The sequence below is a fragment of the Homarus americanus genome, unplaced genomic scaffold (assembly GCF_018991925.1).
Source record: "Homarus americanus isolate GMGI-L3 unplaced genomic scaffold, GMGI_Hamer_2.0 scaffold16430, whole genome shotgun sequence".
In the NCBI taxonomy this organism is placed as follows: Eukaryota; Metazoa; Arthropoda; class Malacostraca; order Decapoda; family Nephropidae; genus Homarus; species Homarus americanus.
The window spans coordinates 7,814,634-7,826,694 of record NW_024729259.1 but is presented as its reverse complement, the minus strand read 5'-3'; the positions used below and the strand labels follow the sequence as shown (position 1 = coordinate 7,826,694).

The 12,061-nt window shown below is 39.4% G+C and overlaps 1 protein-coding gene across 1 annotated transcript in view; it reads left to right on the top strand.

Annotated features, from left to right (window-relative positions):
* Positions 1–7,387, top strand: part of LOC121866507 (coiled-coil domain-containing protein 39-like) — a 34,089-nt gene extending 26,702 nt beyond the window's left edge. Inside the window, exon 18 of the mRNA XM_042366255.1 lies at positions 5,388–7,387. Coding sequence (XP_042222189.1) covers positions 5,388–5,464 — 77 coding nt within the window. The 3' untranslated portion in view covers positions 5,465–7,387. The remainder of the gene's footprint in view (positions 1–5,387) is intronic.
* The last annotated feature ends 4,674 nt before the right edge of the window (positions 7,388–12,061 follow it).

The window sequence follows — 12,061 nt, the reverse complement described above, 5'->3', positions numbered from 1 at the left end:
TAACTGAAAACCATTCGAAAAGCGATTACGGTAACATCTTTTGAACGAAAGAAAGCGAAAGTCATTGCTTTCGTCACTTTCCACTGTAATACGTACGTCATTTCAGCAAAATATTACATTTCCATATTTTCAGAAATAAATAGTAGTTTTGCTGAAACGTAATGCATTTCAATGTAAATTAGGATAAACTACATGAAAACAAAAGACTATACCTAACCTTCCGATGTTCAAGATATGTTATTCGTCTTTTAGTAGTTTTCAGTTAAAATACTCTTATATCAGTGATATTCTATTCATACTGTACTTGATATAATACATTCACGGAAATGTAATATTTTTGCAACTACAATGCTGATGTCAACACAAGCGTGGTTACAGCGAGACTGACTGAGTGAGGGAGAGCTATGCGTGTGTGTGTGAGGTTGCGGGAGCGGGCGGTGTCCCGTGTTCGGTGCCGCGTGCGAATTGAATGGCGCGCGATTTGAATGTACTTCAATTACTTCAATGTACAGAATATTCCTCCGGCGGGGCAATCCGTGTATGCTAAATCACAGAGCAGGGCCAAATTATATATAATATATATAGTATATATATATATATATATATATATATATATATATATATATATATATATATATATATATATATATATATATATATATATATACACACACACACAGTGGTCCCTCATTTAACGAGCACAATTCGTTCTAGAAGGTTGCTCGTTAACCGAAAAATTCGTTAACCGAGACCATTGTTTCAATGGGTTTTTGGGTAATTGGTTCCAGCTCACCGAAAATTGCCTAAATTCAACAAAAAAGGTAGGAAAGTACATATACTTTGAGGTGTGTATGATGAAGGCTCCTGGATGATGATGATGATGGGAATTAGAATGGGGGTGGAGGAGAAGGGAGAAGAGAAGGCATTGGGGTGGAAGAGAAGTCACCCCATGGTGCCATTTCACCCATAAAATTTTAGTTCAATTGGTGTAATTCAAGATTATTTTCTTTAAATCAACACAAATATATTTCAAAATGACCATTAATTTGACTGGAAACACAGAAAAAAAGCGTTTATGTTGAAGAGTCTCGAACAAGATGTTCCTTCCTCTGAACCGATAAACAAACTGATGCCAAGCTTGGTGTGTTGAGTGGCTGTTTGGTGCGCAAAAAAATAGTTTCCTGTACTTCAATTATGTTCAATAATTGTTAAAATGACTAAAAATTTTAATATAAAACTTTTAAAATTATTGAATAGTACAACCTTCTTGATATTTACTAAAATGGTAACGAATTTAAGCCCTAAAACCGATTACTGTATTGGCAGACTAATACTACAGCTGGTGAGCAGCCAAATGCAGGCGAAAACATGTTGGGAAAAATTCGTAAGGAATTCGTAAACCAAAATTTTTTCGTTAACCGAAGTGAAGAAACTTATGGAAGGTAATTCGTTAACCGAAATTTCGTTAACTGAGGCGTTCGTTATCCGAGGGATCACTGTATATACAGTCGACCCTCGTTAATTCGGACTAATACGGGGGGAAGGGTGTCCGTTTTAGCCGATTGTCCGAATTAACCGATTTAGGGGTTAATATTGCATTATACAGTGACCCCTCGTTTAACGAACACCTCGGTTAACGTAATTTCGATTAACGAACTGCCTTCCATAAGGATCTTCAATTCGGTTAACGAAAAAAAATTCGCTTAACGAACTTCTTACGAACCGACCTCAACATGTTTTCGCTTGCACTGACCGGGCAACCAGCTTTAGTATCAGTCCGCCAATACATTAATCGGTTCTAGGGCTTAAATTCCTTACTATTTTTGTAAATATCAAGAAGTTTATACTATTCAATAATTTTAAAAGTTTAATATTCAATTTTTTAGTCATTTTAACAATTATTGAACGAAATTGAAGGTAAAGTGACTAGTTTAATGCGCTGCATCCAGCCTCTTAACACAGCAAACAGGCGTCAGTCTCTCTCTGTTTTCACTGGAGGTAACATCTTGCTTGAGACTCTCTTCAACTAAATGCTTTTTTTCTGTGTTTCCAAGCAAATTATTGGTCATTTTGAAATATATTTTATATATTGACAATATATAATGCAGTGCAGCATTGATTTAAAGAAAATAATCTTGAATTAAACCAGAGAGCTAAAATTTTATGGGTGAAATGGCACCATGGGGTGACTTCTCTTCCACCCCAATGCCTTCTCTTCTTCCTTCTCCTCCACCCCCATTCTAAATCCCATCATCATCATCATCATCCAGGAGCCTTCTACATACACACCTCAAAGTAAGTGAACTTTTCTACCATTTTTGTTGAATTTAGGAAATTTTCGGTGAGCTGGAACCAATTACAGTACCCAAAAACCCATTGAAACAATGGTTTCGGTTAACGAACGTTTCGGTTAACGAACGACCTTCTGGAACGGATTGAGTTCGTTAACCGAGGGGCCACTGTATTTCAAAGTCATTGTTTTCGTCACGATTTTATCCCACTTTCCACTGTAAAACGTACGTCATTTCAGCAAAAATATTACATTTCCGTGAATGCATTATATCAAGCACAGTATGAATAGAATACCATTGTAATATAACAGTATTTTAACCAAAAACTATTAAAAAAACGAGTAACTTCTCTAGAACATCGGAAGGTTAGGTAAAGTCTTTTGTTTTCGTCATGTATTTTATCCTATTTTACATTAAAATACATCACGTTTCAGCAAAACTACTATTTGTTTCCGAGAATATATTCATTCAGGCACAGTTAAGGTAAAATATACATGTGATGTAACAGTTTTTTAACTGAAAACGATTCGAAAAACACGTGTACCGTGTAGCTGATACTCAACAGCTGGTGGTGCGTCATGTGTTGTTGTAAACAATAGGAGGTTGAAGTAGATTACCGGGTATTATATTAAGTGTGAAATATCAAAAAGGTTTTTATTACCGGTATTTTTTGTAGATCAATGAGAACTGTGATACTGTATATGATATGATAAGTTAGCCTGTGCTAAGAACTTCAACATAGACTACTGAAAACACGTTGTAAGGTAATTTAGCCTATTGTAAGTTGGTGAGCTTCATTTGCCGAAGGAACTGCACAACTTTTCATTACTAATTGGTACAAATTTTACGTTTCCATTGTTTACTGGCAGTAAATGGTAAATATTTTTCATGTCTGAAGCTAAAAGTTGCATCCCCCCCACACTAGTGGTGGAGATGTTACATTTGACCAAAAAGACGCTGGTGTTTTATCCCAGCAGTGGGTGGACCAGCATTTTAGCTTAAGGTCCGCGTAGGTAATATTCCTACAAATCTTAAAAAAAAAAAAAAAAACAAGAAGTTTGTTCAGATTTTGTCCGAATTATCCGAAATCCGGATTAAAGGGGTCCGAATTAACAAGGGTCGACTGTATATACACAGTGGTCCCTCGGTTAACGAACACAATTCATTCCAGAAGGTTGTTCGTTAATCGAAAATTTCGTTAACCGAAACCATTGTTTCAATGGGATTTTGGGTAACTGGTTCCAGCTCACTGAAAATTACATACCGTACAAAGTAAAAAAAAATGCTGTAAAGTACACTTACTTTGAGGTGTGTATGTAGAAGGCTCCTCGTTGATGATTTTGATGCTGGGAATTAGAAGTGGGGGTGGAGGAGAAGGGAGAAGAGAAGGAAGTGGGGTTGGAAGAGAAATCACCCCATGCTTGATGCCGTCATTTTACCCATAACATTTTAAGTTCACTAGGTGTAATTCAAGATTATTTTCTTTAAATCAACACTGCACTGCACTATATATTGTCAATATGTTAAATAGATTTCAGAATGACTAATAATTGTACTATAAAAATGTAAAAATACTCTGTGCTCAAGAGACCCGCAAGCAAGATGTTTCCTCCACTGAATAGACACAAACTGACGCCTTGGTGGGTGAGTGAAGTGGCTGATGGGGTGCACCAAAAACTAGTTCCCTGTACTGCAATTATGTTAAATAAGTGTTATAATGACTAAAAATTTTAATATAAAGCTTGGAAAATTATTGAATAGTACAATCTTCTTGATATTTACTCCAATCTTAACGAATGTAAGCCCTAGAACCGATTTCTGTATTGGCAGACTAATCTTCCAGCTGGTGAGCAAGCCAAAGCATGTCGAAACATTTTCGTAAGAATTTCGTTAACCGAAATGAAGATTCTTATGGAAGGTAATTCGTTAACTGAAATTTCGTTAATCATTTTGTATTGTACTCACTGACGGATGAAGGTGTTTGGTGGGCAGTGGAGCGGAGGAGGAAGGCGGGAGAGGAGGAGGAGGGAGGCGAGTCACTGAGACCTGGTGGGTGGCTCCTCCTCACCTTTCTCAAAACGGTTTAAAACCTCCATTTTCTTAGCAAGGCTAATGGTCTTACGTTGCTTCTTCACAACTCGAGCATCAGTAGCACTTGATGGGCGCTTGGAAGCCATTTTGAATGGTTACATTACAGTTTTAAGAGCAAAAACACTTAAACACACACGAACGCTGTGGTAGCCTAACAAAGACTGGGGATGCCGTGACACTCCACGGGCGAGAGCGTAATGCATCAAGATGAGATGTGCGGTACAAAGTAGTTCATGATGACGTTATACTGAATCGGCGGGACATTATCCTAATCATGGGTATCTAAAGAATAGCAACGTTACAACGAAACAACGTTATCGGGGTAACGTCGTTAAGTGAGGACTTAAGTATACTTCAGATAACTTTGTTATGAGAGTTTTCTGTACAGACACTGATAATTTATTCAACTTAAGACTGTGATCTTGAGTGTTGTGGCCATCAGGTAACTTTAGAGTAATGTATTAAAGTGCCCTTTGTTATTCCATAGTACTGTACAGCATATACAGTAGTGTGCTTGTTAATTGTAAACATTCTAGTGAGGTGTCTGAGTCCCCACACAGTTCAGTAATATCTCCTTTGGACATTTTAGTCACTTGACATTCTTTAGCTGGTTGGTCTCTGAGATATGCTAAAGTTTAGATTATCTCAGAGACTGAACAGAAATGTAATGCTTCAAAAGAGGCAGCATTATACTTTTGAAAAGCCTTTTGAGAGATAGACTATCTAAATATGCATGAAACCTTTCTATTAATACTAGTATTTTGTTAGCAAGGTTCACCTTTTTCTCATTGTGATCTAAGAACGTCCGTTCATTTTCACCATAAACTTATGAGATCTTTCAGTTGAACTGGAATGTAATTGACTGTGACATGTAATACGAACGTCTTTTAATTACAGCACTGTACACTTAAACTTTTTTAATTGAGAATATTAGAATTTTATTACAGGTATTTACTTATTTTTTGCTGTTAGAATAGATAAAAATATATATAATTTTTTTTTCAGCATTTCCTGTCAAAGAATTAAAGAGGCATCAGTTACAAGGACGGAAGCTCTTAAAAAGGCCTACTGTTCATTTATAAATTACTTTCTAAGTAAATGTAAAACTGTAGTGACCAAACTTCAAGAGAAATTAAATATAATGTATTACCACTGTATACAAATCCTTGTGAGGATCAGACACTTTTTTCTTGACCGCAAGTACCTGTAGTGTATGGGAATTAATGGCATGATATTGTCATGCGTACCCGCGATAAAGGGGATATCTCGGTAGCACACTGGGCCCATTGTTCTTTGTTTGTTTTATAAATGTCATGCCAGAAGGTATACTGTACATTCCCCCATACAAATGTTTGTGGACGATGCCAAGTTATTCAGGTAAATTAAGAACCACACAGCCTGTTTAAAAGTTACAGAAAGATCTCAGTCATCTTCAGAACTGGTCAAAGGAATAGCTGTTAAGATTTAATGTCACAGATTGCAAGAGGATGCACCTAGGTGGTACCAACAGTTGTTAGGAGACATATCACATGTCCCATTGGGATGAAGAAATTGCATTAACAGAATCCAAATGTGAAAAGGACCTGGATGTGTATGTTAACAACAAACTTGATTTTTGGACCATAGTAGGTCTTATAATAAGGGCATTCAGATACCTAAGTAGTCTGTCCTTCATAATGCTCCGAGGTGCTTCTCCAGTTGGAGTACAGTACTGTACTCTACTGTCCAACCATCTGCTCCCTGAGATATGCTAGAAACTGCCAATTAATTGAAAACATCCAAAGGAGGGTAAACTTTTTTGGAGTGAAAGTTGTGAACTCCTGGAACAATCTGCCAGAGAACATTGTGACGGCACCAAGTGTGAGCTCATTCATGACCAGACTTGAACAACACTGGCGCAGGTACAGAGACATTCTGGAACCAGTACTTGCCAATTGGTCATAACAGAGATGTGACCAATTGCTCAAGAGGCTAATGAACCTATCAGTGGTTTAGAAGATAAAGTAAAGATGGTCATTTTCTTTTCTTTATGAAGAATACTTTATACGGGTATGTTAAGATCTTCAAAATCAACACCAAGTATCACGATAAGAATTAGTGCTGTCTCAGGTAAGAGACAATTAGTGTACATTAATATTAAATGGAATAGTCCTCCATAAGATAGTCATAAACATCTAAATAATATACAGTATCCTATATTGTAAATAGTTTCTTATATTTTTAATTTAAAGTACAGTACTGTACAGTACTGTATATTGAAAGTGATGATGAACCATAAAGGTAGCCAGAACTATACATTAAGTTATATATACAGTACACTGTACTGTATATACTGTATATTTAACCAAAGCAACTATTAATTGCTTAGAGCCTCACCAGAATTTTTTAAATATGGTACACACACTAAACTGTAGAATACTGTAGTATCAGTGATGGCATCCCTTATCACGTACTGTACTGTATTGACTCATTTAATTTCCACTTGTTTCAGGGTCTAGTTAAGCAGACATAAATAACTGAGAATATTCATGGGTTTATGTGGACAGATGTTTTTGAATAATTCTCTCAGTAATATAATTGAAGCTTTGACAAAAAATGAGACCTTTTGTAATTTTAGCCTTTATGGATCTCCTGAAAATTAGCCTCCCAGATAGTTTCTGATTGGTTAAACTTCAAGTTGGTTAATCTGGTGGGCAAGTCTTCAGGTGAACACTTAGGGGGCTCATGTTAAGAACATAAAATAAGGAGTCTGCAATTGGCCGGTTGGCCTGTGCATAGCAGCTCCTGTCCATAAAGGCTAAATGTGTGAAAGGTTTTGTTCTCAATCTCGACTACATCACTGAATTTCCTCATCTTTTGGTTTTACCTTTGCAAGTTCACAGTTACTGTACAGTTAAACTTAAATACTACACCTACTGTAGCTATTTACATGATGTGCCAAAAGTCCAAAACACATCTAATTCTACATTCTGTATTCCAAATCTATATTAAACATATAAAAAATATTATGAGAACATTTAATTATATTTTTCCCTCATATCAGCACTTCTCAGTTATCACTCTGGCTCTGGCCCACGGCCTGACCACTCTGGGCAGTTCAACCTGCCATTAGTGAAAGGTTCCTGATGACTCCCCAAGTTTAACAATACTGTACAGTATGTGGCTATGGCTATCTCCCTTACTTTTTTTCATAATTATCTTAGGTTTTTCACTTTAACTTTGCACAAGTGAGAACTACCTTGTTGAAGAAATTAATTTTAATGTTGTTAAAATGCCATAATAATAGTGTTGCACTTAACAATTTCATTTGTTTCTGTACATCATCACAATAGTCAACATTTACATTGACACCCTCTCCAAATAATAATAATTTGAACTGAAAATTAATTAGGAGAAATTTGATTTTATGATGGTTGATACTTGTTATGATTAATGTCCCATTTCACAAAAAAAAATAAATGTACAGTCGCTTAAAAAATATTGTTCATGACAATATGACTCATAGGAAGTATGTTTTGGGGAAATGGTAGAGGACCAGGCAACAGTGCCCAGACAACTGGGTTGTATCTTTTGTTTTGACATCCATCAAACCCCACTTTTCAGATACTTTTTTGAGCGACTGTCCCAGTAACTAACAAAAATAGAATTATTGATTAAAAATTTATAGTATCAGCAACAATGTTGATAATACTTTACTTTACTTTAACTTTTATCCTCTTCGCCACTGATCGGCTCGTTAGCCGCTTGGGCGATCGGTCACGTCTCTGATTACTTTTCCTTTTCATTTATCGTCTTCACCAAAAGATCGGCTCGCTAGCCGCCCGGGCGATCAGTAACAGTAAGCAAGGGGAAAGTGTGTTGCTCTTGACTTTGGATACCCTTCACCAGACCAGGTAAGGGTTTTCCAGTTGAAAAAATAAATCCTCTGCAGTGAGAGATATCTTGGAAAATAAATGCAATTTATATCAGCAACTGGTAAAAATCTAAATCAGGTTTTGTCAGATTCTGTTAACAGAAATAAATGCTGATTTTGCAAACTGCATAGGTTTCTCCTCTGATTGATTATGTGTGTGTGTGTGTGTGTGTAATAATAATAATAATTAATGGTTTATTGAAAAAGTTCGGCAGCCCGAAGGTTGAAACTATACAATGAACATAAATGACTTTGTAGGTATTCGTGGTATAATGTTGTCTAGCACTCAGGATGGATGGAAACTCTAAGGTGGTTTTCTCGTATAATATAAGTTATATGATAGACAGTCTGGTGCTGGAGGTGCCGTGTGGTGAGGAGCTGCTCAGTAGAGACGTTCGGTGAGTAGCCTGTTGTAGGAGGTAGATGTGCAGGAGCTTTGTTAGAGAAGATGTTGCCTGTTGCTGGCCTCCTGGTTGAATGAATGCTGACAGCGTGGAGCTTGCTGGAGGAGGTGTTGCTTGTTCAGGAAGATGGGCAGAATGAATCTCAATGGAGAGACAGAGCTTATATACCCAGCAGCCGCGAGTCCTCTATGAGTCATGTTGGGAAAACCCGAGAAAGTCGCCGGTCACTAGTTTCGTTGCTAAGTTACCGTACCATCTGCTGTCGTCGCTCGCTTGGTTGCTAGGATACGGCGGCGCATCGGAATGCGGATAGCAGTTGTAGGGGAGACGTCCACTACAATACTCCCCCTCCCCTCCCGGCGCGGCGGGAGGCTGGATGTTGTCCGGGTTGTGTCCCACACATAACACATACCAGGCAGGTGTATGTACGACTCGACCGCTACGTGTAACAACTCCGTCTAGTGACACAAAACCTGTGGGAGAATTAGGAGGAGAAAGAGGGTTTGGGATTAGAGGAGGTTGTACAAGCAATGGTGGGTTGTGCTCCTGCTGCTGCAGGGGCTGCATCAGGAGGAGGGTCCATGGCAGGAGCAGGTTCTATGATAGAAGGGAGGTCTATTACAGGTTCAGGTTCTATGACAGGAGGAGGGTCTATGACAGGAGCAGGTTCTATGATAGAAGGGAGGTCTATTACAGGTTCAGGTTCTATGACAGGAGGAGGGTCTATGACAGGAGCAGGTTGCAGGACATTAGCAGGGAGTACCTGAGGGAGAAAAGAGGGTGTGTGGAGGCGATGAATGTTGTGCTTCCCTCACGACAGGTACAGGGTTGTCAGATGCGCCTGCTGGGGTGTGTGTGTGGGCCTGGGTCAGGAGCAGGGAGTGCGTCAGCAGAAGCGGATTAGGGCTCGTGACAGCAGCTGGGTCCACGACAGCAGCAGGGTGCAGGACATTAGCAGGGAGTACCTGAGGGAGAAAACAGGGTGTGTGTGTGGGTCCGGATTCAGGAACAGAGGCCGCGTCAGGGGTTACTGCTGGGCCGGGGTCGGCGTCTGAGGCAGGACGGGTGTGCTGGGGTCGGTAGGATGTGGTGCTTGGGGCAGGAAGAGGAGCTGGTGTCTGCTTAGAGTAGCAGGGCTGCTTCTGTGTGGATAAGCCATTCTTCTATGCTGCTTGAAGACTGGGAGCGTGATCAGTGTCTCCTCCATCCTGTGTGAGTGCTAATCTCCGGGAGTCACCATTTGTAGGTATTCGTGGTATAATGTTGTCTAGCACTCAGGATGGATGGAAACTCTAAGGTGGTTTTCTCGTATAATATAAGTTATATGATAGACAGTCTGGTGCTGGAGGTGCCGTGTGGTGAGGAGCTGCTCAGTAGAGACGTTCGGTGAGTAGCCTGTTGTAGGAGGTAGATGTGCAGGAGCTTCGTTAGAGAAGATGTTGCCTGTTGCTGGCCTCCTGGTTGAATGAAGGCTGACAGCGTGGAGCTTGCTGGAGGAGGTGTTGCTTGTTCAGGAAGATGGGCAGAATGAATCTCAATGGAGAGACAGAGCTTATATACCCAGCAGCCGCGAGTCCTCTATGAGTCATGTTGGGAAAACCCGAGAAAGTCGCCGGTCACTAGTTTCGTTGCTAAGTTACCGTACCATCTGCTGTCGTCGCTCGCTTGGTTGCTAGGATACGGCGGCGCATCGGAATGCGGATAGCAGTTGTAGGGGAGACGTCCACTACAACTTATTACATACAAAGACATGGGCAGGGAAGTGTTTAACAAAAAGCTTTCGTTAGAGAAAGGAAAAGGAATATACAATGAAGATACAGATTAATGTTTACAGTGGAGGTCACGTAGATCACATGCACTGTGGTCATGTAGTAATTCCCTCACAGATGGTGTTATGAGGAGCCTGACAGGTGGTATGACTGTTTGTGTGTGTGTGTAAACCCTGACCACCCAGAGATGAGCAGCAATGTGTAGGTGTGGATGATGACCTCACGATTGAAGCAGGTATATGAGTGGGTGGTAGATAAAAATGAAGGAGTGTGTATGTGTGTTCGGTATGACCTATTGATGATGAAAACCATATGCAGGAAGGGTGCGTGCATTACGTGGGCGTATGTGTGATTGTGGGTGGCGAACCATGAAGGCCGACTCCTGTGCGTGTGTGTGCGCTTGTCTGTATATTAGATGTGTGAGTGTACTTGACTGGGTGGGATCACAGACTTGACAAGCACAGGTTCAGGTACACTTGCACCAAAAAGTATCGGTGCAGGGTGAGATCGACGAGTTCCGAAACGATACGTATACACTGTGATATGTCGGGAAGGTTGGTAAGTGTATCCTCATACCCCCCCCCTCCACTAGGTGTTGCCATATGGCTGACAATCAGGGCTGCCAACATACGGCTGGGACAACTTGCCTTTTCCAATACCTATCGTCACTGGTCTCAAATTGTTCATACTACAGTATGCACTATACTTTTTGTTGCGAGTGTACATTGAGTAACCAGTGCCTGCCCAGTACTGTACTTGCCAACAGTGCGTAACAGAGACTTGATCGATCGCCCAAGCGGCTAACGAGCCGATCAGTGATGAAGAGGATAAAACCAAAACCAAAACCATAAATGTATGTGGCCATAATTCTGTGCTCACACTCGTGCCGTCACAACACTGGCATATTTTTCCATGAGTTCCCAACTACCAAAAAGTTTGCCCTGTCATGATGAAAAGATAATATTGTATAAGGGTATAATTTAAATTGAGCTAATCATTCGAAATTATTTTTATTGGCTACATGAAAATCAGCTAGTGAGCTGTTAAGTGGTGAAATGATAAATTAACAACTTTGTAATGATAATTTCAACTACACATGTCTACAGTTTTGTAACTGTACACATTTTGAACTATGAATGGTTGTCTAATCGTCTCTTGAAGGTTAGTACAGAAGGTGACTACGAGACATGAAGAATTGAACTTATTTCGGCAATAAAACTGTTTCCTAAACCTTGTAGGACATATAGTGTTGCACTTCTACCACGAACTGAACCATTTTATCTTTGCTTGATAGCAGGTGATGCGAACTAACAAATTTACAAAACCAAGTATGGCCTATTATCATTAATCTTAAATATGTATGATAACTTAAGGTTTGATAAGCTCGTATCGTCTGAAAAATAAATTATTAAACGGTTCTATTTGTGGTATTATTTCAACATAATGATCTCAAAAGACTCTCGCCTGTGGACCCCGTAGTCCGACCCGCTCTCCTTCACATCCCACAAAATATCTCTAAATATGGTGTAATTTATAACTTAACAATCGTAAAAACAAATAATTTCATCATTAATAAATATAAATAGATTTTAC